Genomic DNA, 22,457 nt, shown 5'->3' with positions numbered 1-22,457 from the left:
AGGGGTTTCTGAGATACAGCCCCTGGGGGAAAAATGTATTTTACAAAACCATTTTGTTCTCCCAATAGCTTAAATGTTGCCTCTCTGAATGTCATTTGATTACTCTGTGATAGCCATATACGACTCTATGGGAATGGTTCCTTCCCCCCCTTGCAATATTTGTAAGCTGTTCTCATGTGCCCCCTCTTAACCAGGTTCTATATAATTTAACTCTTTCAATTTTTCCTCAAACATCAATTTCTCCAGCCCCAAATACACTTTTGTTGCTTTACTCTAAACTTCCAGCTTGGGAGCATTTAACAGCGATCTACATACCAGTAGCAAAGTACTAGTGGGATGGAAGTGCTATACAATAATAAGATAATATTTACTTATTAATACAAATCCTGAGCCATGTATATTTCAGACCCATGAAAATTAGGGGGCTAATTTATCTGCTGCAGCCAAGTTCTCCTTGATGTACCAGTATATGTGTGGTGGGGGTGGTCTGTCAGGGAACTGATAACAACTCCCTGATTCTTTTCCCAGCTTTGGCATGGGTAAGAGCAGCCCCCAGGGGACTGAATGCCAGCTGGGGCACAGCACAGTCCTACTCTGCTTTCTTCCTGCTGCTCCCCATTCCCAGCACAGCCCCTGCCACTGGAGAAGCTGGCTGGAGAGGAGGTAGAGGCTGGCTGTGCCTGCTCTCTGCCTACTGGGGACTCAGGCAGCGCAGAGGGAGCAGAGAGAGGTAATGAATAAGCACTATGGATTTCAGGAGACGCAACCAAAACACAGCTTGCTTCAGAATCATTTCCTCCTAGAGTTTGCCTCTGGCAACTACATGAAATGCTCCCTCTCCTAGCCCTTCAGTTTTAATCCCACCTCTCTTCCTGAACACACACCGTGGAAGCACCTCCTGATCACACCGGGCTTGCTGCACATAACCCTTCCTAGCATCAGCGAGACACTCTCGAAGGCTGTGAGATGCTGTTCAGTTACATTCTGCTTCCGGAGGTGTCACTGGGGAACCCTCATCTGCTTTAAAGCAGACATGAATCAGCCACAAGGGCATCATTGGCAGAAGCATGGAAAGATATGCTGAATTTAATTCAGTCCTATGCTGAATTTAATTCCTCCTGCTGAGGTAGAGAGAAGAGCTTAGTGCATTGAGAAGCAACCCTTCAGTGGCGCGCACAGCTGCTGTGATACCAATGTGAGCTGTCCTTTTCTTCTAGCCGTAGTCCCATCTATATGGGGTGGGCTCTGAGTCCTCCTCCTCCATTCTAGTCTGTCTTGAAGCAGTTCTTCGGAAACTCCACAACTCTCTTGTGTGATTTCCATCCATTTCGCTCTGAGTCTTCCAACCCTTCTCTTACATTGAGAAGTGGACAATAACAACCTGTTTCCTGTATATTCTTTTGATCTTCTCTTCACATGCTCAAATGATCTAAGCCTGGACTCTTTCAACTTTTCTGTAATTGGTACCATCTTCACGCTTCTCCTAACTAGTTCATTCTGAACATGGCTCATCATTGTAACTCCAAGCATCCATCTTCACATTTTCATTCCCACTGTGTTCAAGATCTTTTCCTGTCTCTTCCTCAGTGCCCAGCATTTGGAGTCATACAAAAGTGCAGGCCTGATGAGTCTTATCGATCTTACTTCACAATTTGATAGGCCCGGGAGCGATCTACGATACTGATTATACATGACCACAGTGAGCACACTTTTTAATGTATTCCTTTCAATAACACCTGTGAGGCAGAAAGTATCCCCCACCTGTTTAAGGGGGAACTCTGAGACACAGAGAAACTGATGCCTTGTCTACACTAGAAAGGGTTTGCTGGTATAGATATATTGGCAAGAGACTTTAAACCAGTTCCCCAAACACACTAAGCTCTGCTGCTCAAAGGACTCTTTGTCGGTATAACTGTGTCTGCTCTAGGGTTTTTGCAAACATAGCTCTGTCACTTCTAACTGAGATAGCTATTCTGGGAAAACTTAGTGTAGACCAGCCTAAATCAATGGGGTCAGGCACATTAATGCTTCTTCTGAGCATATGGGCCTGAGTGAGTTACCCTAGGCCACCCGAGAAGTCTGTAGCAAAGCAAGGACTTAACCCAGGTCTCCCAAATCCCATCCTTTCTCACGGAATAGAAGCATAGCCCAGAACGTATCCCGCTCTGGGGATATCAGTGTCAGGAAGATACCAACAAACTAGAGGGACCTCTGTGAAGAGCAACAACAAAGTCAAACAATGATCAGAGGGCATACAGAGAAAGATGAGGAGTGAAATCTTACATAGGTTGATTAAATGATCAAACGGGCACAGACCTGGCCACAAGTCCTTGAAAGGCGTGAACCCCAAGGAGCGAGGAGTGGTCTGAGGTGGAAGGTGAAGGTAACAAGGAGCGAGAGATTAAATTCAGCAAAAGGAAACTATATAGATTCATAGATATTAAGGTCAGAAGGGAATATTATGATCATCTAGTCTGACCTCCTGCACAATGCAGGCCACAGAATCTCACCCACCCACTCCTGCAATAAATCTCGCACCTATCTCTGAGCTATTGAAGTCCTCAAATCATGGTTTAAAGACTTAAAGGTGCAGAGAATCCTCCAGCAAGTGACTCGTGCCCCATGCTACAGAGGAAGGCGAAAAACTCCCAGGGCTTCTTCCAATCTGCCCTGCAGGAAAATTCCTTCCCAACCCCAAATATGGCAATCAGCTGAACCCTGAGCATATGGGCAAGATTCACCAGCCAGATACCCAGGAAAAAATTCTCTGTAGTAACTTAGATCCCACCCCATCTAACATCCCATCACAGGCCATTGGGCCTATTTACCATGAATATTTAAAGATCAATTAATTGCCAAAAACATGTTATCCCATCATACCATCTCCTCCATAAACTTATTGAGTTTAATCTTGAAGCCAGATAGGTCTTTTGCCCCCACTGCTTCCCTTGGAAGGCTATTCCAGAACTTCACTCCTCTGATGGTTAGAAACCTTTGTCTACTTTCAAGTCTAAACTTCCCGATGGCCGGTTTATATCCATTTGTTCTGTGTTGAGTATTAGGAAACATTTCTGATGGGGGGTAGAGTGTGGAATAGTCTCCCAACAGATGTGTCTTTTAGAGCTAGACAGAAGAATGTACCACAAGGAACAATCCCCCAGTGTGTGATTGGAGTAGGGGGGAAAAAGACGATCCATGTAAGAGGTCTTTGCCAGCAGTGAAATGAGCAACCCACCCCACCATACTCACTGCCTGGCTGTTGATCTATACAGAGCTGGGTATTTTTTTTTCTCCAGGCAACAGCTTACTTTATGCTGACCTCCTAAATATTCAGCTCATTATACAGTATCATGTATAAATAAAACAGAGCAGGCAGAAGTGGTCTCCAGGAGGATATAATAGCCTTCCTTTTCTTTATAATTAAACAGGATTTGTCTCCGTGTGTCAGGCTAGCCTCTGGGCTAATTTATTGTTTTAAGGAATTAATACTGGGTGCTGGGCACTCATGAGTGATTCTAAATGGAGCTGGTCCTGCGTGCCTCTGGAATTCAAAGACCTTTCCCCCGATCTCCGGGGTGTTCTGTGGTGGTGTGGGCATGGGGAGGCATTACAGCAAGAGGGAAATTCGTATCTGGGTATGGTTTTGTATTTCAGGTGTGCGTGCGCACATGTTTTAGGAGCGTTTGGATCTGGGGAGTTCATGTCTCACAGTATGAAATTGCTTCTCATGCAGCTCCCACAGTTATCCAGGCTGGTGAGAAACTGGACCAGAGGCTCTGCCTGCATTGCCTTGGCTTTAGGTGGAGCGAGTAGAGAGCCGGGCCAAGCAGAGCTTCCAGCTCCAAGCAGGGTGGGGTGCACTGAGCCAAATAGACAAAGCTGTGAAGGATGCCCGGTGCCCCTCCCGCTACTTCTGCACAAACGGTGGAGGCCTGTACTTCAGTGCCTTCGTTCCTAGGTTCTCTCCTTGTGGATGACTCAAAAGGTATGTCTCCACTGCAATCAGGAGATGTGATTGCACCTGGAGAAATTTAGAAATAAAGCCCAGCTGGGGCAGAGCAGGGCAGGTTTCCATAAGGAGCTGGGTTGGAGAGTGGAGATAGAGAGTTCCCTTTCTCTGGGAAGCACCCTGAAAGAAGATGAGCAGACAAGACAGGACAGGCTACCTTAGCCTAGGGGTGAGCTGAAAGCCTGCCTGGTGCTAGGGGCTCTGAGGAGCTCTAGCTGGCCTGAACCTTGGAGCACATGAGCTGCTGGGCTGTAGAGTTTATTGAGGCATAGAAGCATATGGCTCAACAGGAGGGCTATCCAGAGCAACAAGGTTTGGATTTTGTATATATACTTTACTTTAGGACTTTGAGTAAAGGACTCTGTGGTACTGGAAGGGGCAGAACTCTATAACGGGATCTGGCTGGAGGGCCAGGATGCGCCTATGACTACAGAAGGCCAAAAGACGGTTTTGGTGGGGCAGGAACTGCGGCAAAAGTTGCTGCAGTACCACAGCCAGTCTGGAGGGGTGAGCTGGGGTGGCAACTTTGCCCCAAGAAGAAATTCAATAAAAATGAGCAATCCCTGGCTTTTGTTTTGTGACTGGCTTGACACCAACAGTGCACCAGGAACTGAACGGTGTCCCCACAAAACGACCACCACAGCTGGCAGTCTCAGTACAGAGCAACCCAAGCGCCGACTCAGCAAAGCACTTAAGCCTGTAACTTAAAGCATGTGAGTACTGACTTCAAGGGACCCTTCAAGTGCCTAAAGTTTGTGTGTGCACTTAAGTGCTTTGCTGGTTCAGGGCCTAAATGGTCCATGGAGACAGAACTACCCTCTTACACCATCCAGATTAGGGAGGAGTCACTTTGCCAAGGGTGGCATGGAAAGGCTCCAGAGAAGAATAATGGCATTGTGGTGAAGGCACTAGACAGTCTCTGGAAACCCGAGTTCCAGTCTACACCCTGTGTGATTTCAGGCAATTTGCATAGTCTCTCTCTGCCTCGGCTCCCTATCCGTTAAATGGGGATAAACCATGCTTTCTCCCATGCTCTCTTGTCTATTTAGATTATAAACTCTTTGGGGGAAAGGACTATCTCTACTAGGTATATGTACAGCACTCATGGGGCCCTGATCTCAACTTGGGCTTATGGACACTAACGTAATATGTGTAATAGCTGTTCCGAGCCACACAGAGGATGTCAGGCTGTGATACTGGCCCATTTTGCTGACACTGTACATAGAATTTCCCCTCACCCCCATACTCCCCCCACTGGATGGCCCTCTCAGGTCCCCTTGGGTTAACTGTGCTGTGTGGGGGAGGTACCTGTTATGTCAAACTTGTTGCTTTCCACCAGCTGCCCCTGCTGGGGTTGTGTTCCTTCCTAAGAGCACACGCTGGCACCAGAGGAGAAGGTGGGATGAGCTTTTCTCTGTGTGAAGTGATATAATCCTTTCATCTGGCATTAGTGCCTCGGATGGTAACAGATCTATAATTGAGCCTCCCCCAATGCTGCGGCAGATATTTAAATCTCGTTTGTATAATGCTTGGTTACAATTCCTGCTGAGAGATTACTGTCCGCCTCCAGTACCCCTGAATGGAAACAAACTTCAAGCCATCCAAAAGCAGGGAAGAGAGTTACTGCACTTCTAGTGAGCACAAACCTCAGGACAGCAGAGTCTCCAGCGGCAGGCTGGGCCAGATGACCAGGAGTTCTTTGGTGTTTGCTGATGCTGTGGTGCCATTGGTATATTCTTATATTCATTCTGTAATGCCTCAGTCATGGCAAACAGACAGGATGTTAGAGCACAGGGTAGAATACCCCATGGGGGCATTACAAAGGCACACAGCACTCCTTGTGGGTAGTAGAAGCACATGCTACTGTATACTCCAGGGGCTGTTCCAGGGACACCTGGCTCCCCATGGAGATACTATAGAAGCACCCAGAATGAGTCAGGCTGGTCTTTGCACAGGGGCTTCTCCCCACTCCCTTGCGCACCTGTGCAAGGCCTGGCACAATCAGTCCCTAATGTGTCTGCCAGCTACACTGGCTCATTCTTTCAAGCCTGTTGTTTTAGTTCCTTTTATGGTTTTTGGTACCAGTGTGACAAGGTTCTCTGCTCCAATTGGTTGGCTCTGTCCTGGGCTGGTCTCTGCAGGATGTTTAAGACTCTCTTAAAGAGTCATTGGGCGAGAGAGAAGGTGACTCTGTAGCTCCGTGGTTAGAGGGGAAAGAGATGAGAGCCCTGTGCCATGTGAGCTTCATTCCCAGGGAGGGGTAACACACACAGCGTTGCCGTTCCAGGAACCATTTCCAAAGCCCATTGATCCTCAGACTGACCATGAATGCAGCTGCTCGGTCTCTAACCCCCAGGGCATCAAATACTAAGAGCAGGCAAAGCTTCCTGAGCAGGGTCTGCCTGTAGCCCTTCACCATATTGCTCCCCCTTCATCTTGGGACCAGTTGTCAGAGATCTGGTTATGGTGCCATCTTGCTGTACCAGGCTATGATGTTTTCTGTCACAGATACTCCACCTCCAGTGTAAGTCCACAGCCTCTGTCGTGTGGAGCCCTGAGCCTTAACCCAGCATCCCAGACAATATGGTGCAGTGCTGAAGCATTTTTTTGTGATGCCTGGCAGGAGAGAGAGGCCAAGAGGACGCTGGGTTCTTGACCCCCATCTTTGTTCTGGAGACATGTGATGGGCTGGAGGCATAAGAGCTGGGAAGGCTTGGGCCAGATTCCTGCTGCCCCAAAGTTTCTCCAGTCTCATCCTTCTTCCCCCACTCCTCTGCCCCCACCAACCCTGCAAGCCCACTTGTCCTTCTCTGTCTCTCCCACATGCATTCTATCATTTCTAATACTCTGATACCAGAGTGATGGGGGCATCAGACTTCTCCCTGCGTGGTTCTGTCTGTCAGACTCATTCAGATTCTTCCTCTTCAGTCAGCACCCCAAGGAATGGTGGTGTATGAGGCTGTCATGCTGCAATGTGGATGGCACTGATTGGCTACCAGCTACTGCCCCATAATGGACAACTCATCAGCTGTCTCTGCCACCATGAATGAAAAAGTCTTGGTGGCAATGAAAATTAGCCAAGCGCTCTGTTTGGTGACTAAAACTGGTTCCATAGAATAGCTGCCTGGTGTCTTACATGCAATGAGCCTAGTGGTCTCAGTTCAGCGTTTAGTAATCCGATATCTGTATTGTGCAAACTGCCATCACAGTTAACCATTGCAGGGCCAATGAGTCATCTCAGTGCCAACACCATGTAAGCCATGGAAACTGACCTCCCCTTTCACCTCTAGAAGGTGTTCGTGGCTCGGGGTTTAAGAACGTTAGAGGGACAGCTTGGCCCACTGCTATCCCTGGTGCATTTTTTTCTCTTGATGATAAATAGCGGACATTGATCCAGTGCCTGTCACTGGCATGAACAACCCTTGGGATGTATAAATAAGATCTTAATCTTCAGATGAGTCCTGGGAAAAGGCAGCAGGAGGTGATGGGGGATGGGCTGTCTCACTTCCTTTGGAAATGAGGCAGAAAAGAGAAGGATGGGGAGCCAGAACCTGCTTTCGTGTTTCTCAGACAGTTATACAATCTGATGCGTTTCTTTTACCTGATGATTAGTTTTTTCTAAAGAAAGGCAAGGAGTTTTCTTTCCTGGATACTCCTAGCAGAAGCTGAATTTTAATACTCTTTACAGGTGACAGGCAGCATATTTTGCAGACAGCTGGCATTCATGCTGCAACTGGCAGTGTGTGGACACTTGTCAAAGACTGGTGAACAGAATGGGCTGTGCCAAACTGAGGGGTTTCTTTTTATTTCTTAATTTCTTTTACACCTTACTGGAAACTTTAATTTTCAGTTTCAGAACATTTTCCCCAGACTAGGTATTTATAATTGTTGCAGCACGTATTGTGCATTCTGTATACGTCTCTGGGCTGCCTACAGGTAGGGAACATAGTCAGCAGTTAAATTGTACATTAGAACTTGGGACCCTCTTTTCCCAGAGCACAGGCTGTTGTGGCACAAGCTCCTGAAGAATCCCCATTCACATTAATGCTTTGTCTACTCCTTGCAGGACTGCTACTACCCCACAACTTAATTGCATGCACTTTGTGCAGGTCTCATTCCATCCTGAAGAGAAGTGTGGTTTGCATGCTCACAGTACCTCTGGTTCTTGCCCAATTCAGGTCTACCTCTCCTGCCATACTCATCAGTGCATTTCTTATACCACTTGTTCTTGTTGCCTCTAATCTCAGCTGGTTGCGGGGACTGTGTATTGTGGCTGTGATCGGCAAACACATAGTGAGTGAATTGTGTGGATGGTATATACCCCCTAGGGATAGGGTATAGGAAAGAAATGCAGTGAGAAATATCCATTGTTTCATGTTTTCTATGTATATAAATATCCCCTCTGTATTTTCCACTGAATACATCTGATGAAGTGAGCTGTAGCTCGCGAAAGCTTATGCTCAAATAAATTTGTTAGTCTCTAAGGTGCCACAAGTACTCCTTTTCTTTTTGCGAATACAGACTAACACAGCTGCTACTCTGAAACCAGTGAGAACCCTAGTACACTGTGAAGGTTAGATGTCTCAGGATGGCCAGTGGAAGGAAAGCAACCAGGGTGCATACCTTCTAACATTACAAAGGACTAAAGTGTGACACAGCACCATTCAGGTTGGCCCATCTCTCCCTCTGTAGACTGAGATAGAGGAGCAGAGGGACCAAACCTGAGTGATGCTGTGATCCCATGCAACAGGTCGCAACAGCATTTTATCTGGGGGCCCTCTCAAGTGGGAGACCTGGGCCTAACTGCTGTTTGACCAGGTCAAGGGGTTGGGGGTTCAAAGCAGGATAAACCTGGGCTCATTGGGAGGTCTAAGGGCGTGTGGCAGGGAATAGAGGCCCTACGTCATGGTTTGCAGGGAGAGAATTAAACCTTTAATCTACAGCAGATGGCTGCCCTCACGGCAGCCAAAATTCCCAGCCAAGGGGGAATGAAGAGAGGCTGAGCTGGGGTCTATGGCTCCTTTAGGAACTATAAAAAGGAGCGTGTTGAGTCACTTTCTCTCTCTGAATTTGGACAGATTCTTGGGTCAGACCCAACCTGGGATAAGGGCACATTTGCCTGTTTGTTATATTTGGGTTGGATACCCATTGGCCTTAGGCGTTGGGAGTGGCCCTCTGTAAACAAAACTTGGAGTGGTTCTCCTACATTGGGCCTCGTCAAATGGTGTCTTTAGGCCTGTGATTGAAAAACATCCCAGACTGTACTCCTGCAGATCTCTGTATGCTTTTTTTGTTGCCACTTCACTTAGTCTGATCTGCTTGAGACAAAGATCTGCTGCCTGGTCTATGGTTTTCACCGGCCTTTACAAAGGGCTTGGAAGTCCCTTGAGACATATGTAAAACAAGGGTTGGCCTGTACTCCCAGGGTGAAATTTATGCCCCTTCTCTCCTTGAATTAATTTACTGTTGCCCTAAATGTAGCTGCAATTTGCAGATACCACCTCTGGGGCAATAGTCTTTTTTGATTTAAGCTAAGCAAGGTTAGATGGCAGCGCTCCAAGGAAAACCCAAGGAGCTGCAGGGAGTGCTGGTGATTCAGATCCTGAGCTCTGTTTATACTTTTCCCAACCTGTTTCTCTTGGGTTGGCATGGCCGCATTTGTAAACACAATGGGCTTGCTTGTCGAATGGAACTAATCTCCAGGGTACTGGCTCTCATAGCCCTGGGGCCAATTATAAAAGCAGAATGGCTCAGCAAGGCTCATTATTGCACACAGCACCTTTCTAGATAAGGGGTTGGGAGGAGCAGGCAGGGGAGAGTGCATCAGCTCAGCCCACTGAGCTCTTCCTTACTGCGTGCAGCAGCCCAGTGGGCAATGCGCAGGGGCAGGTTGGGTGACATGAACCTGATCCTCCTGCAGCACCGTAGGTCATTGCATACAGCACCACACTGAGTAAAGACCAGCAGGAGGCGAGGTATCTCGAACCAGCTCTGTTCATTACCCCATGCAGCACCATGCTGGGTGCCGCACGCTGGGTGACATGCTCTTGTAACTGCATCCTTCTCCCTTCCATGGCAGCCTTGACCTGCCATTTGCAGCACCTGTTACTGAAGCGGTTTCTACCCTTGTGGTGGGAGTGTGTAGAGGCCATGGCGTGGTGCTGGCTCACCCATGCGCCCTGGATGGAAATGCTGTGGATACCTGGCTGCAGCCTGAGCTTCCCAGGGGAAACTGAAGAACCCACAGCTGCATCGGTCTGAGCCACTCACTCTCTGTTCCTGCTCTAGCAATCCCTGCTGCACTGTAATCGCACAATTATTATGCCATTAAAATGTCATATTCATAGAAATCCACATAAACAAAGCATTAACAATCTCTGGAAAACTGTAGTCTTTACTGCTAATGACCTAGTCTCTTTGTGCAGTCTCCCCCCCCCCCCTTCTTTTCTGAGCCTTGATTTAAGAGGCAGACAAGGAAGTACATCTCTGTGCTTAGACTCTCAATTTTTAATGTACTGTCACAGTGAGAGACCTCTCTCTCTCTTTAATAGGGCTACAGGTGGTTTGGAGGAGCCCGCTTAGCAAGCTGTAAAGAAGGAAGAGGCTGTTCAGAGTGTGTTCTCAGCTGGGAAAGTGTCAAATATCTGGTGTAATAAGGTAGATCCCCTTTGAATTTAATTTTGCCTCTAGCCTGCCTGTAGCATTTTCTATTCTCTTTGTAATGTGCCTGGAGGATGATAGCTCAGGGTTTTGTTTAGGGAAAGCAGGTGGGGGTCAGAGTGGGAGACTATGCTGATGAGACCCAGTTCATCCCTGGTACAATGTCGTTGACTTCTACCAGGGATGAACTCAGCCAATTCTATTTAGAGCACACACAGTTTCTCTCCTCGACCCCACTCCCATGGCACTATAATTGATTCCCAAGGGCTTATCCAGGTGTGTTGTTCTGATGCATTCTGGTTGTTTGTCAACTGGTCACACTCTGATGCTTCTATGCGAGGACTAGTCTAATGTCTCTTGAATTAGTTTTTTGTTTGTGTGGGATGCACCAGACACCACACTTGTTCATTTCTAACAGTGTCTCCTTGCTGGACACCCTTCACTGAAGCAATGCAGGGAAAGAACCTTGCCCTCACAACTAGGGTGACCAGATGTCCTGACTTTATGGGGACAGCCATGATTTTGGGGGCTTTTTCTTATATAGGCACCTATTGCCCTTCACCCCTGTCCCAATTTTTTTATACTTGCTGTCTGGTCACCCTACTCCCAGCTGAACAGGAAAAGCTACTTGTAGGGGAATATTGGGGTCCAAAAACCTTGAAAGTCTTTTTAAAGGTTGTCCCCATCCAGTTCTGTTCAGTCCATGTGTAGTGAAGCATTAGAACTCACTGGGTATTTTAAATTATAAATAATCTTGAATCCTGAAGGATCCTAAGGCACTTCTGAGGGACAGTTTTGCTCAGGTGGTCTGAGCACAGGGATTGGCAGTTGTAGTAGGCTCTTATCCTCTTATGTGGCTCAGCTACTAAAGGGGGACAAAGATGCATACTCAGCCAGTGTGGGTTCCAGCGCTGTCGGAAGGTCCACCCACAGCCCAAGATTCACTCACTTCTGCTGTCCAAGAGTTGGCACTCAAGGTCAGTTGTTCAAATTTTCATAATGAACCTAGTCTAAAGCCCACTGAAGTCAATTTAAAGACTTGGATTGTCTTCAATAGACTTTGGCTCATGCCTGACATGATCATGATTGTTTTTCTTTCTTTGACAAGCAGTGAAATAGTTACCTTTACTGAAATCTAAATTGTCATCAGTAAATTTCAGAATTAACATTCCTTTGATGTATGGCAGTTATTGGCATCCATTCATACCCTGCTCCCATTTCAATAGCTTTCTCCACTATCCTAGAGGCTGGAGGCTTCCTTAAAAAAAGCATAAGTTCTAATGCACAAGGTGGCAGCTACCAGGGACAAATGTTTGCTTACTGTATAGGTTTCCAGCCCCATGGAATTACTAAAAATCTCACAACTATGCCTATTTCATGGTATAGCCAGGCTAATATTGATGCCAGTTTGTACAGATGCAGCTCTACTAAACTGATCCCAAACTCTGTGAGCCATTCACCCATCTAAAGCACGAAAGCAGAGCTTGCTTTTCACAACTGGTGAGCATGATTAACTACTGTAAGTGAATCTTAACAGGCAAGTTTCCTAACAGAGTGGTTTGCCTGGTGCTATTGAGAGGAAGAGAGAAGAACCTATTTCATTAAAGTGGTAGGCTGTCCCTCGCCCCCTTTTTTAAACCAGAGAATGAGGGTTGTTTTTTTCCTCTGTCTGCTGTAGACTTATTCAGTCTCTCAAACTCTTCTGCCAAAAGAAGTGACTGTGTTTCCTATAATTAATACCAAACATTAAACTGCAGCATTGAAAGAGAAATTGCCTAATTGTGAGGGGGGGAGGAATAGAATTTATTACCAGAACATGAGAGAAAATGAATGAGACCGAAAGAGGAGCCCCGCAGAAGATAAATAGAAAGGCAAGTGGAATATTGACTTGATCTTTCTCTAGTGCAAGGTAATTTGGCTTCTAAAGTGAGTTAGATCATAATAAATTAAATTTAGATTTCTGCACATCGGTTAAATAACTCCCAAGACAGAATTCTAGTGTGAGGAAGAGGTGATAATACATGGTGGAAATATAATGAAGATATTATCCAATAATCCAGAAGTGATGTGTGGTCCCTGCATGTGTGATAGTGCTTTTCCTTTCCTTTGGTGGTGGTCCAGGAACAGGTAAATCATCTATCTGCAAGTTGAAGAATTTGTCTTCTCAGTAAAACACTTGGATAGCCTGAACACTTCCTATACAATGCATCCTTCCTGATATCCAGTGCAGATTTGCTGTCTGCAGTGAGTGTATGCCTAAACATTCCCATCCGATTGCATGCAGGAAGTTATCTCACAGGAAGTTAAGGAGAGGAGGTGGAAGAATACTGCATCCCAATGAGACTCCAAGGGGGTATTTAGCTATAGTAAAGAAAGTGTAATTATCCAGTAGGAATTTGGCCAGGACACTGGGGTAAACTCTGCAGAATGTAATCAAGTGCTGAAGCTCTGCATCTGATGTCCCATCTGTGTAGGGTGACCACATGTGGCAGGGTGTGCAAGCCCCACACTGTGAAGGAAGGGGTTAAGGAGTTACTCTGGGCTCATAGGTGGCCCTGCCCGGCAGCACCTTCAAGGTATGCCAGGAGTGGAGGAAGAGTTTAAAGGGAGAGAAAGTTGGCTCAGGGACAGGCAGCTTGGGGGGGAGGGGAGGGAGAAGGAGGATGGTAATAAAAGGCTGTTAGTCTCCCCAGCTTCCAGGGAGAGGCCAGACAAAAGGCAGAGCCTGCTACCTTGCCTGTGCATGGTCTGAGCTTCTGGAAGTGAAGGTGGGCTGGATTATAATCTTTCTGGTGGCATTTCCTTAAAATGCAGAGGGTTACCCTAGATGCGCCTCCCAGCAGCACCGTGCCCCAAACTTCATGGGGGAACATTCCATTTTAGTTGCAGGAAGCATTCACTGTCTGATAAACCAGCTCTGCTTCTAGACATTGGGTGCCTTCTATCCAAGGATTGGAATCTATAAATGGAAAAGTCCTATTCAGTCATCTACAGTAGCTTGTTTCCTTCCCTTGTCTGCTGAGCACACAATCCTAGCTGGAGCACTCTCAACCACTGTGCCTTCTCGTAGGCTAGGCTTCTCAGAACTTCAGAGTTTAATGTTGCAGCCTCACCACCATATGTAAATGGCTGGTGTCCTTGTAATGCTGCAAGTACAAACAGAGGTGCCTAGAACATATGGTTGACGTCACAGCAGTTGGCTAATTGCATTGTCTTGGAACTGCATCTGTCCATTATTCCATGTGAACTTGGCGAGCATCATAGAATCATAGAATCATAGAATATCAGGGTTGGAAGGGACCCCAGAAGGTCATCTAGTCCAACCCCCTGCTCAAAGCAGGACCAAGTCCCAGTTAAATCATCCCAGCCAGGGCTTTGTCAAGCCTGACCTTAAAAACCTCTAAGGAAGGAGATTCTACCACCTCCCTAGGTAACGCATTCCAGTGTTTCACCACCCTCTTAGTGAAAAAGTTTTTCCTAATATCCAATCTAAACCTCCCCCATTGCAACTTGAGACCATTACTCCTCGTTCTGTCATCTGCTACCATTGAGAACAGTCTAGAGCCATCCTCTTTGAAACCCCCTTTCAGGTAGTTGAAAGCAGCTATCAAATCCCCCCTCATTCTTCTCTTCTGCAGACTAAACAATCCCAGCTCCCTCAGCCTCTCCTCATAAGTCATGTGCTCTAGACCCCTAATCATTTTTGTTGCCCTTCGCTGTACTCTTTCCAATTTATCCACATCCTTCCTGTAGTGTGGGGCCCAAAACTGGACACAGTACTCCAGATGAGGCCTCACCAGTGTCGAATAGAGGGGAACGATCACGTCCCTCGATCTGCTCGCTATGCCCCTACTTATACATCCCAAAATGCCATTGGCCTTCTTGGCAACAAGGGCACACTGCTGACTCATATCCAGCTTCTCGTCCACTGTCACCCCTAGGTCCTTTTCCGCAGAACTGCTGCCGAGCCATTCGGTCCCTAGTCTGTAGCGGTGCATTGGATTCTTCCATCCTAAGTGCAGGACCCTGCATTTATCCTTATTGAACCTCATTAGATTTCTTTTGGCCCAATCCTCCAATTTGTCTAGGTCCTTCTGTATCCTATCCCTCCCCTCCAGCGTATCTACCACTCCTCCCAGTTTAGTATCATCTGCAAATTTGCTGAGAGTGCAATCCACACCATCCTCCAGATCATTTATGAAGATATTGAACAAAACGGGCCCCAGGACCGACCCCTGGGGCACTCCACTTGACACCGGCTGCCAACTAGACATGGAGCCATTGATCAAGCTCAAGCTGGCAGAGACTTGCCCACTACCCGCATGCCCTTGCAGCACAATTATTCAGAGATCAAAGGGCCAAGCTGCTTAGCCATACTGTACAGGGATAGGTTGCCATTATGCCAAGGTTTTAAAGGGATGCTGTGCTGATAAATCTCTCAATGCAGAGTCTGATTCTCCACTGTTCTGCCCGACATCCACTTGAGCATTGGTGTAAATGAGTACACAAGGTACAGGGTAATGGAGAATTAGGGCCACACTAAAGAGGGATAAATTTCTTCTATATAAAGCTGAAAGAAATTTGTAATATTTTGCGCATGGTTTAATTTTTGCTCTTCCCTCACTTGACTGGTCAGTTTCACTTCCTGTTTATAGTCCATTCCCTTTTCTGGGTCTCCTGTCTAGCTCAATATCACTGTTTCATATACATTCTTTTTTAAATGACCTGTTTTTATGGCCATTTTAAAATGGAAACATTTCTATTCATATTAAGTTTTTATAAAACTTTTTTTTCAAAAACACAATTTCAGCTTGGGATCTAAACTGCTGAGTGTTTCTTCAACAGAGCTGGAATCTCAGGGTCCTCTCCAGCCCTTGTAAATTTCAGCGCTTCAGTGGTTCTGAGATGCAATCAGCTGTTTTCCCTGATCTTTCACTGTGCTGGTAAATCATGTTTTACAAGATGCCTTAAAAAAACATAAACTATATTTATTGCACAATATTCTGCACTGCTACCAAGAGCCTACAAACTTTTATGGATAGCCTTCTGCTCATAAACCTCCTGATGGACTGGAGTGGCCTTAACATTTTAATAACTTTCCTTCATTCTTGGTGTCCTGGGATGCCGGACTGATGTTCAGAAAGGTGGACTGTTCTGTGATTGTCATCAGAAGCAGCCCAGCCCAGGTAGAGCAGCTAAAAGCAGCAAAGCAATTGTAAGAAATGACATTGTGGTGCACCATATTTATTCCCTCTGCTGAATGTGCTGTGTCTGCAAGTTAAAAGATGATTTTTATGACTCTCAGCAACTGTATGCTCACCTTGGGATATGAAAATAAAGTCATGGTCTTCTTGCCTATTGCAGCATGGCTGGTAATAAAGCTTCTGCAATCAGACTAAGGCTGATAATATGCTTAGATCAGGATTGGGATAGAATTGAGCTTGCTCCTCTGTTGCATGGGCTGAGTCGGTGCAAGAGGGGAATCGCTTCCTCTGCTTATATATTGACCAGATGGAACTCAAAGGCCAAATTTCTTTCTGGGATAACTCCACTGGTGGAGGTGGATTCAGCTGGAGTTACAGCAGGGTGAATCTGGCCCCTAGGGAACAGAGAGAGAGAATTCTCCAGGGAGAAGAATGGCATTACACTAATGTAAGGTCAGAATGAGCCTTGATGTCCCTGCCCTGAAGAGTTTACATTCAACAACCCAGACTCTGATCTCCATGTCACTGATCAGTAATAACACTGAGGATCACGGAGCTAATCCTGATTTATGCTGGTGTAACTGAAATCAGAATTTGGCCCAACAGGGTGAGCAACAGTAAGAAATATTGGGAGTGCTCCAGAGGGAGGACAAGAAATAAAGCCGCCTTTGGTTAAAACCATAGCGGTCTTGAGGGGACCTGGGAGTCTCTGTGTGCTGTGAAGCAGGGGCCATGCCTTTGAAGGTGGCCTGTGTTCCCTTAAATTTCACTCCAACGGCCTTGCAGCATGAGAAGGGACATTCTAGGGGAATCTCAATCCAGCCCTTTTTGCATAAACTGCTGTATGGGATACAGGCTGTTCTTCTGCAAGAGCTATCACTTCCCCCTCCCTCTTCTCCTTCCTATTAACATGGAGAATGTGCTGTCTGATGTGAATAAAATCAATTATGGGATAAAAATCGTCTGTTTCTAAAGCTTCATTTTGTGCCATTAGCAGGGGAGAGTGGCAGTGAGATGGAGTAACAAAAAACAAAAAGATCAATTATTCGATAAGCTCACAATTTTCTTTGGTGCTGAAATTACTGTACATGTTTGAATCGCTCTGTATTACACGTAGGTTGAGATCAAAGAGGTTGTGCTGCTGTAATGATGTGATCTTATCAAGTGCACCTCTAAGCCAGCCCAGAGCCATTGTGTGCCACTTAAAAAAAGGACACTTTGACTCTTGTACAGCTGGGTGAGCAACCTAGTAGCCCTGCGGCTCCTCTATACCTGAGCAAACAGTGGGGATGATGCATCCCCAAATGCCTTGCTTTGCAGGACCCCCTGCTGCCCGGAATAATATGGGGGCAGGGGAGTTGTGTCCAGGTGAACAGGCAGTGTTTCCGAACAGATGTTGCACCATTAATTGATCTTCGACTACTAGCAGTAGACAGGCCCAATGGCCTGTGATGGGATGTGAGATAGGGTGGGATCTGAGTTACTACAGAGAATTCTTTCCTGGATGTCTAGCTGGTGAGTTTTGCACACATGCTCAGGGTTTAGCTGATTGCCGTATTTGGGGTCGGGTAGGAATTTTCCCCCAGGGCAGATTGGCAGAGGCCCTGGGGATTTTCCGCCTTTCTCTGCAGCGTGAGGCACAGGTCACTTGCTGGAGCATTCTCTGCACCTTGAAGGCTTTAAACCACAATTTGAGGACTTCAATAGCTCAGACATAAATTAGGGGTTTGTTACAGGAGTTGGTGGGTGAGATTCCATGGCCTGTGTTGTGCAGGAGGTCAGACTAGATGATCATAATTGTCCCTTCTGACCTTAAAGTCTATGATTCTAAGCCATCTGAAAGGAAGTGCAGATTGAGCCCAAATGCCCTTGCCGGGCAGTTGAATTTGACAGGTGTGAGAAGACATTAAAGCACATAATTATAATTTAACCAAGCGAGTCATGGTTGTGGAATGGTGCTGAGGTTCGCCTGAGGAGTTGGCTGCCAAAGGGCTAAGGGTCCCCCGTGCTAAGGGTCTGTCGTTTTAATCTGTAGCAGGACAGATCCTCAGCTATGTAAATCGGTGCAACTCCATTGACTTCAACTACTATTTGTGAGAGGGCGCAAGAGAGCACACGTGCTGAGGAGCTGCTAAGCATTTGCTGGGTGTCACTGCACTCTACCCAGAGACACTTGTGATGTGCAGGCCTCCATGTTCTGATGGGGTTCAATGTTTGTGTGTGCAGGGCTCAGATGTCGACTGGGATGACCTCTGGGATCAGTTTGAAGAGAGAAGGTACCTGAATGCCCGGAAATGGAAGGGCGGAGAGGACCCATACCGCCTCTATGCCTTTAACCAGCGGGAGAGTGAGAGGATTCCCAGTGACCGTGCCATCCGCGACACCAGGCATTACAGGTTCTTGCATCCTTCCCATCCTCTTCCTTGATCAGGCAGCACTAGTCAAAAAGGGACATGATTGGCCCTTCCTTAAAGGTGTGCACTGGAGACAAAAAACCTACACTTGGGGAAAATTAATGGGCCAAAGATGTAGCAGACTGTGTTCTTGGATTGGGAACATACCTAGGGTATATCTTTGTCTTCAAAGAGACCCTGATGAGATGAGACATGTTGGCTTAAAAATAATTTCATTACATGCATTACTAATATCACCTTAGACAATTAATTGAAACCACTTTTGTGCTGTTTGATGCTTTGTTTGCATTTCACCAGGGCAAAGAAACTAGACTAGTCAATTTTACTTCTTGTTTATGGTCAGTTTCTATTCCTGGTTCTCTTGTGCAAACACAATGATGCTGTTTTAGTTTTTAGTCCAAATTGGAAGGGAATGTTTAAATCCTCAAAAATGCCTACTTATTGCACTGAAATTTTAAAAAAATGTTTCTTGATTCACATGCTGACCTCCAAAAGAATGAGATGGGTCCACAAAATCATGAGATGGGAAATAAAAAGCACTCAACATTTATTTTAAGCTAGTCTGGCTTCTTCTCCTTTAGGGTGCATTCAAGTCCTGTTTTCAAGCTTTTCTCTGCAACCATTAGGATTAGAAACTTTACTTCTTAAAAGTGAAAGCAGATATCATCTCCTAATCATGTGCCTCCTGAAGCCAGGGCTTTCAGAGAAGCACCAAATACCATGAGTCATGCAATAAAATCCTGAGAGCTAGCAACTGTGTGATTTTATTCTATTTCTATGATGCTTGTGACCTCTCCCACTTTATTCAATATAAATCAAACCTAAGTGTTGGGCCTAAATTTATTGAGTGCCCCTTTCATTAGTTTTTGGATGCTTGTGTTGAGTAAACAGTAAACTCACTGATCCACCCACAAATGAAGAGGATTTGGTCTGTATTTTCTTAGGATGAGACTTGTTTGTCTAGTCTCATGTATGACGCTGACATTCTATGCAGTGAAAACTTCACCTGCTCAGCAGGGTGAATCCCATTGGATTCCATTCAGATTCTTGAGTAAAAATACACCTCACCTTCCTCCAAGGCAGGCAGAATTTTGAGTGAACAGGTGTGTGTGTGTGTGTGTGTGTGTGTGTACACACACATGCATATCACCAGCACTGATTCCCTCTGGCCCTAGGAGATCTTGTGCTGTGGAGGAAACAATCAGATGAGACACCAAGAGCAGCATAGCTGCTCACTATTTTGTTCAGCAGGGCAAGGGGCTAATAAAGGGAGGAAGGGATTATTGCAGAGTGAAAGTGTGTGTGTGTGTGTGTGTGTGTGTGGAGGGGGAGGGGGTGGGGCAGAAATGCAGGGGCGGGGAGAGAAATGTAAGGACTTATCCGGCTAGTTCTCCATCAGCCAAAGGAAAGGGCTCCTGAGTGGCTCACTTAAAGAAATCTTTCTGCTTTGGAGGGCCATTTGGATGGTGCTTTGCAGGTGGATTTGTGCCATCTGGGGGATTGTCATCTTTCATAATTACAGTGCTGCTTGACTTAGGGGTGATGGACTCCCCTAATGATAGTCAAAAACTGACAGGCAGCAGCTGAGTGCTTTCAGCTTTGAGGGGTGGGGAGGATCTGGAGGGGCCTGATTTCACTATAAAGTATCTAGGCAAAGGATTCTGATACTTTCCTTTACAAGCGCTCATGCAGTTTTAATCCCCATTTTCCCCACGAGGATCTTAAGCTGCCACAGGCCATATCCTACCTGCTTGGCACATCTTGTCACTTTGTCAGTCAGCTGCATGTAGCAATAGCGGCCCCTATTGTCCCCTCCTGTGGGCAAACTTGTGGTAGAGAATCTCCCTGAGGTTCTTGTGGCAAAGCGTTCTCCCTGGTCATTCTGAGGGGGCAGGGGCAGCATTTTCTATGGGACCTGCCTGCAGTCCCTTGGATCCCCTGGGATCATCATGGATTTCAAGGACTCAGTGGGAGGCCAGGGCTGTACATAAGGCTCTGTGATCCCAGCCAGCTTCTTGCTGGTGCAGTTCCAACGGGGTCACACTCACAGGCCTCTCTTGGCCAGCAGCAGTCTCTGTGATACTACCCGCTGCCTCTAGCTCTAATATCTTTCTCCTGATCCATGTTGCTGATGCAGGGTGAGGCACGTCCTACCCACTCCCCATGCCTGGATCCCCAGACCTGCAGAGAACGCTTCTCAGGGCCCTGCAGAAAGAGTGACTGCTGCCCTATGGAGACTTATTCCATCCCCATCCCATCTTTCACAGGGTGGGGATCTAGGGGATACAATCAGGACCAATGACTATGCTTCTAAGCAGTATTCCTTTCAGTGCAGTGAACAAACAATCACTAATTGGTTCTTCACCTCCTTGTGAAGTACATTATTCACACATGGGGCAATACAAGCACTGCCCAAGGCTGCCTTGAGGGCCAGGGGAATATCCAGGATTAGAAACCAGGACTTCCAGGCCCCCAGCTCTATGCTGCTTCATGCAAGGCAGTGACAGGTGGTGCAAAGAATTATTTAAAAGGTTTGCACTAGAAGAGACAGCAGAGACTTGTTGGTTTGGCAGTACAGTGAAGGAGCTACATCTTCTCCTGGACGGTATCACCTAGGGGTGGATTAGATGAATGGATAGGGGATCTGCCCTGCCTGGAGAGGCTGGTGCAATCTGAACTCTGCCTTCTGAGAGCTAAATTAGAACTCCTTTCCCTTGTGTTCCCCAGTCCTGCTTCTCCCTCTGCAGTTCATTTGGTTTGAGTTATAGCGGGGCTCTGCTTGCTTTCTAAGGACATGGCTCAATCTTAATATAGTTCCCATCCAACCGCCATAATCCTTAGTACGCTGATAAGTAGAGATGGACCTGCACCAGAGCCCCTGGTCTGAATCTGGGTCAGAATCCGATCCTGGGTCTGAATTTGAAATTCCTAAATTGTCTCTGTGTAAAGGGGGAGAACCGAAATGTGGGAGCCAAATCACCAGCATTAACTTCCCCAATTCAGCTTCTAAGGCTGGGGCCTGAGCCCATCTCTAATGACAAAATTGCACCAGTTCTGTAGCACAATTTCTGTTGTGGTTTTTTTTTTCCCCACTCCCTTGCCTAGTGAGCCCAGATGCTCTTCCCTCTGAAGGGGAGCTGACAGCCCTGATGGACACATACTATAGCTAAGCAGAGAGCCTGCTATTCCTGGAGAAAATTAATGCAGGGGATATTAACCATCTGCCCTGTTTTCAAAGGAAAATCAACTAGACTGACCCTTTCTCCAGACCCTGTTGTGGTATGGCTGCTGTGGTCAAGTTTTAGCTTTTTTTTTCTGGGTGCCGGACATGATGTGGAGTGGGTTGGAAAAGAAAAGCTCTCGTTAAGGGAGGAAGCAAGGGCACAGGGCGTGGAGGGAGGGGCCTGGGCTAATTACACTTACTTCCAATTTCCTTAACCTGGTAATTGGATTCTGATTTATTGAATATGTCTGGCTAATGGTGCATCATCCACAGCGTTGCTCAAGCATTAGAGCAGCCACTAAGGAACTGGGGCTGCCTGGAGATTCAAGAGCACCAGACAGCTGGGAGGAGGGGGCTGCAGGAAGACCGGTCTAACAGCGCTCCATAGAAAGAGGTTTTTGTTCCCTGTGCAGCTGTTTGGGGAGCTGCAACAATAAGCCCCGGCACTACAGTGCGCATTGCAACCAGACCTCGCTGCTACGTCTCATTGGATAGAGGCCCTGGGGAGGGTTTGTTTGTTCTCTTAGCGCAGCCTGGTGGGCAAATGGAAACTGTCAGATCAGACTCTCACAGCAGGGAGATTTTCAGTGGCTGACGGGCTGCACGAGGGAAAGGGTAGAGAGGAGTCCGGCTGGGGTTGAACGCCGTGGAAACTGGCGCTGTACCTCCTCCCAGGCAGGAAGAGTTGAGCCTGCGAAGGGCTGGGTAGCTCCTGCCCGACGAGCATGGGAGACTGACAGCAGCTTAGCTGCACAGGGCTCCGTTTGGACAAGCAGCCAAAGGACAACTTCGGCCTAGTGAGCAGGCTCGGAATCCCCTGGGAACAGGCTTTCTCGGGAGCTTTTCACGCCTGTCAGGACTTGAGTCTCCTTTCCGCTGTGCTGTGATGAACCACAGGTGGTTTCTCAGAGCAATAGTATCAGCCGCAAAGGGTCACCTGCTGGGCC

General features: G+C 46.9%; 1 protein-coding gene across 4 annotated transcripts in view; it reads left to right on the top strand.

Annotated features, from left to right (window-relative positions):
* GALNT14 (polypeptide N-acetylgalactosaminyltransferase 14) overlaps positions 1–22,457 on the top strand; it is a 186,341-nt gene that overhangs the window by 57,814 nt on the left and 106,070 nt on the right. For 3 of the 4 annotated variants that reach the window (XM_043511652.1, XM_038395335.2, XM_043511654.1), the window contains exon 2: positions 18,100–18,269. In XM_043511652.1, coding sequence (XP_043367587.1) covers positions 18,100–18,269 — 170 coding nt within the window. Of the gene's footprint in view, positions 1–3,830; positions 3,986–18,099; positions 18,270–22,457 lie in introns of those variants that run through there. The other variant, XM_043511653.1, reaches the window with a different exon arrangement.

The sequence above is a fragment of the Dermochelys coriacea genome, chromosome 3 (assembly GCF_009764565.3).
Source record: "Dermochelys coriacea isolate rDerCor1 chromosome 3, rDerCor1.pri.v4, whole genome shotgun sequence".
NCBI lineage: Eukaryota > Metazoa > Chordata > Testudines > Dermochelyidae > Dermochelys > Dermochelys coriacea.
Note: the sequence above shows the minus strand (reverse complement) of the source record. Positions and strands in the feature narration are given on the sequence as shown.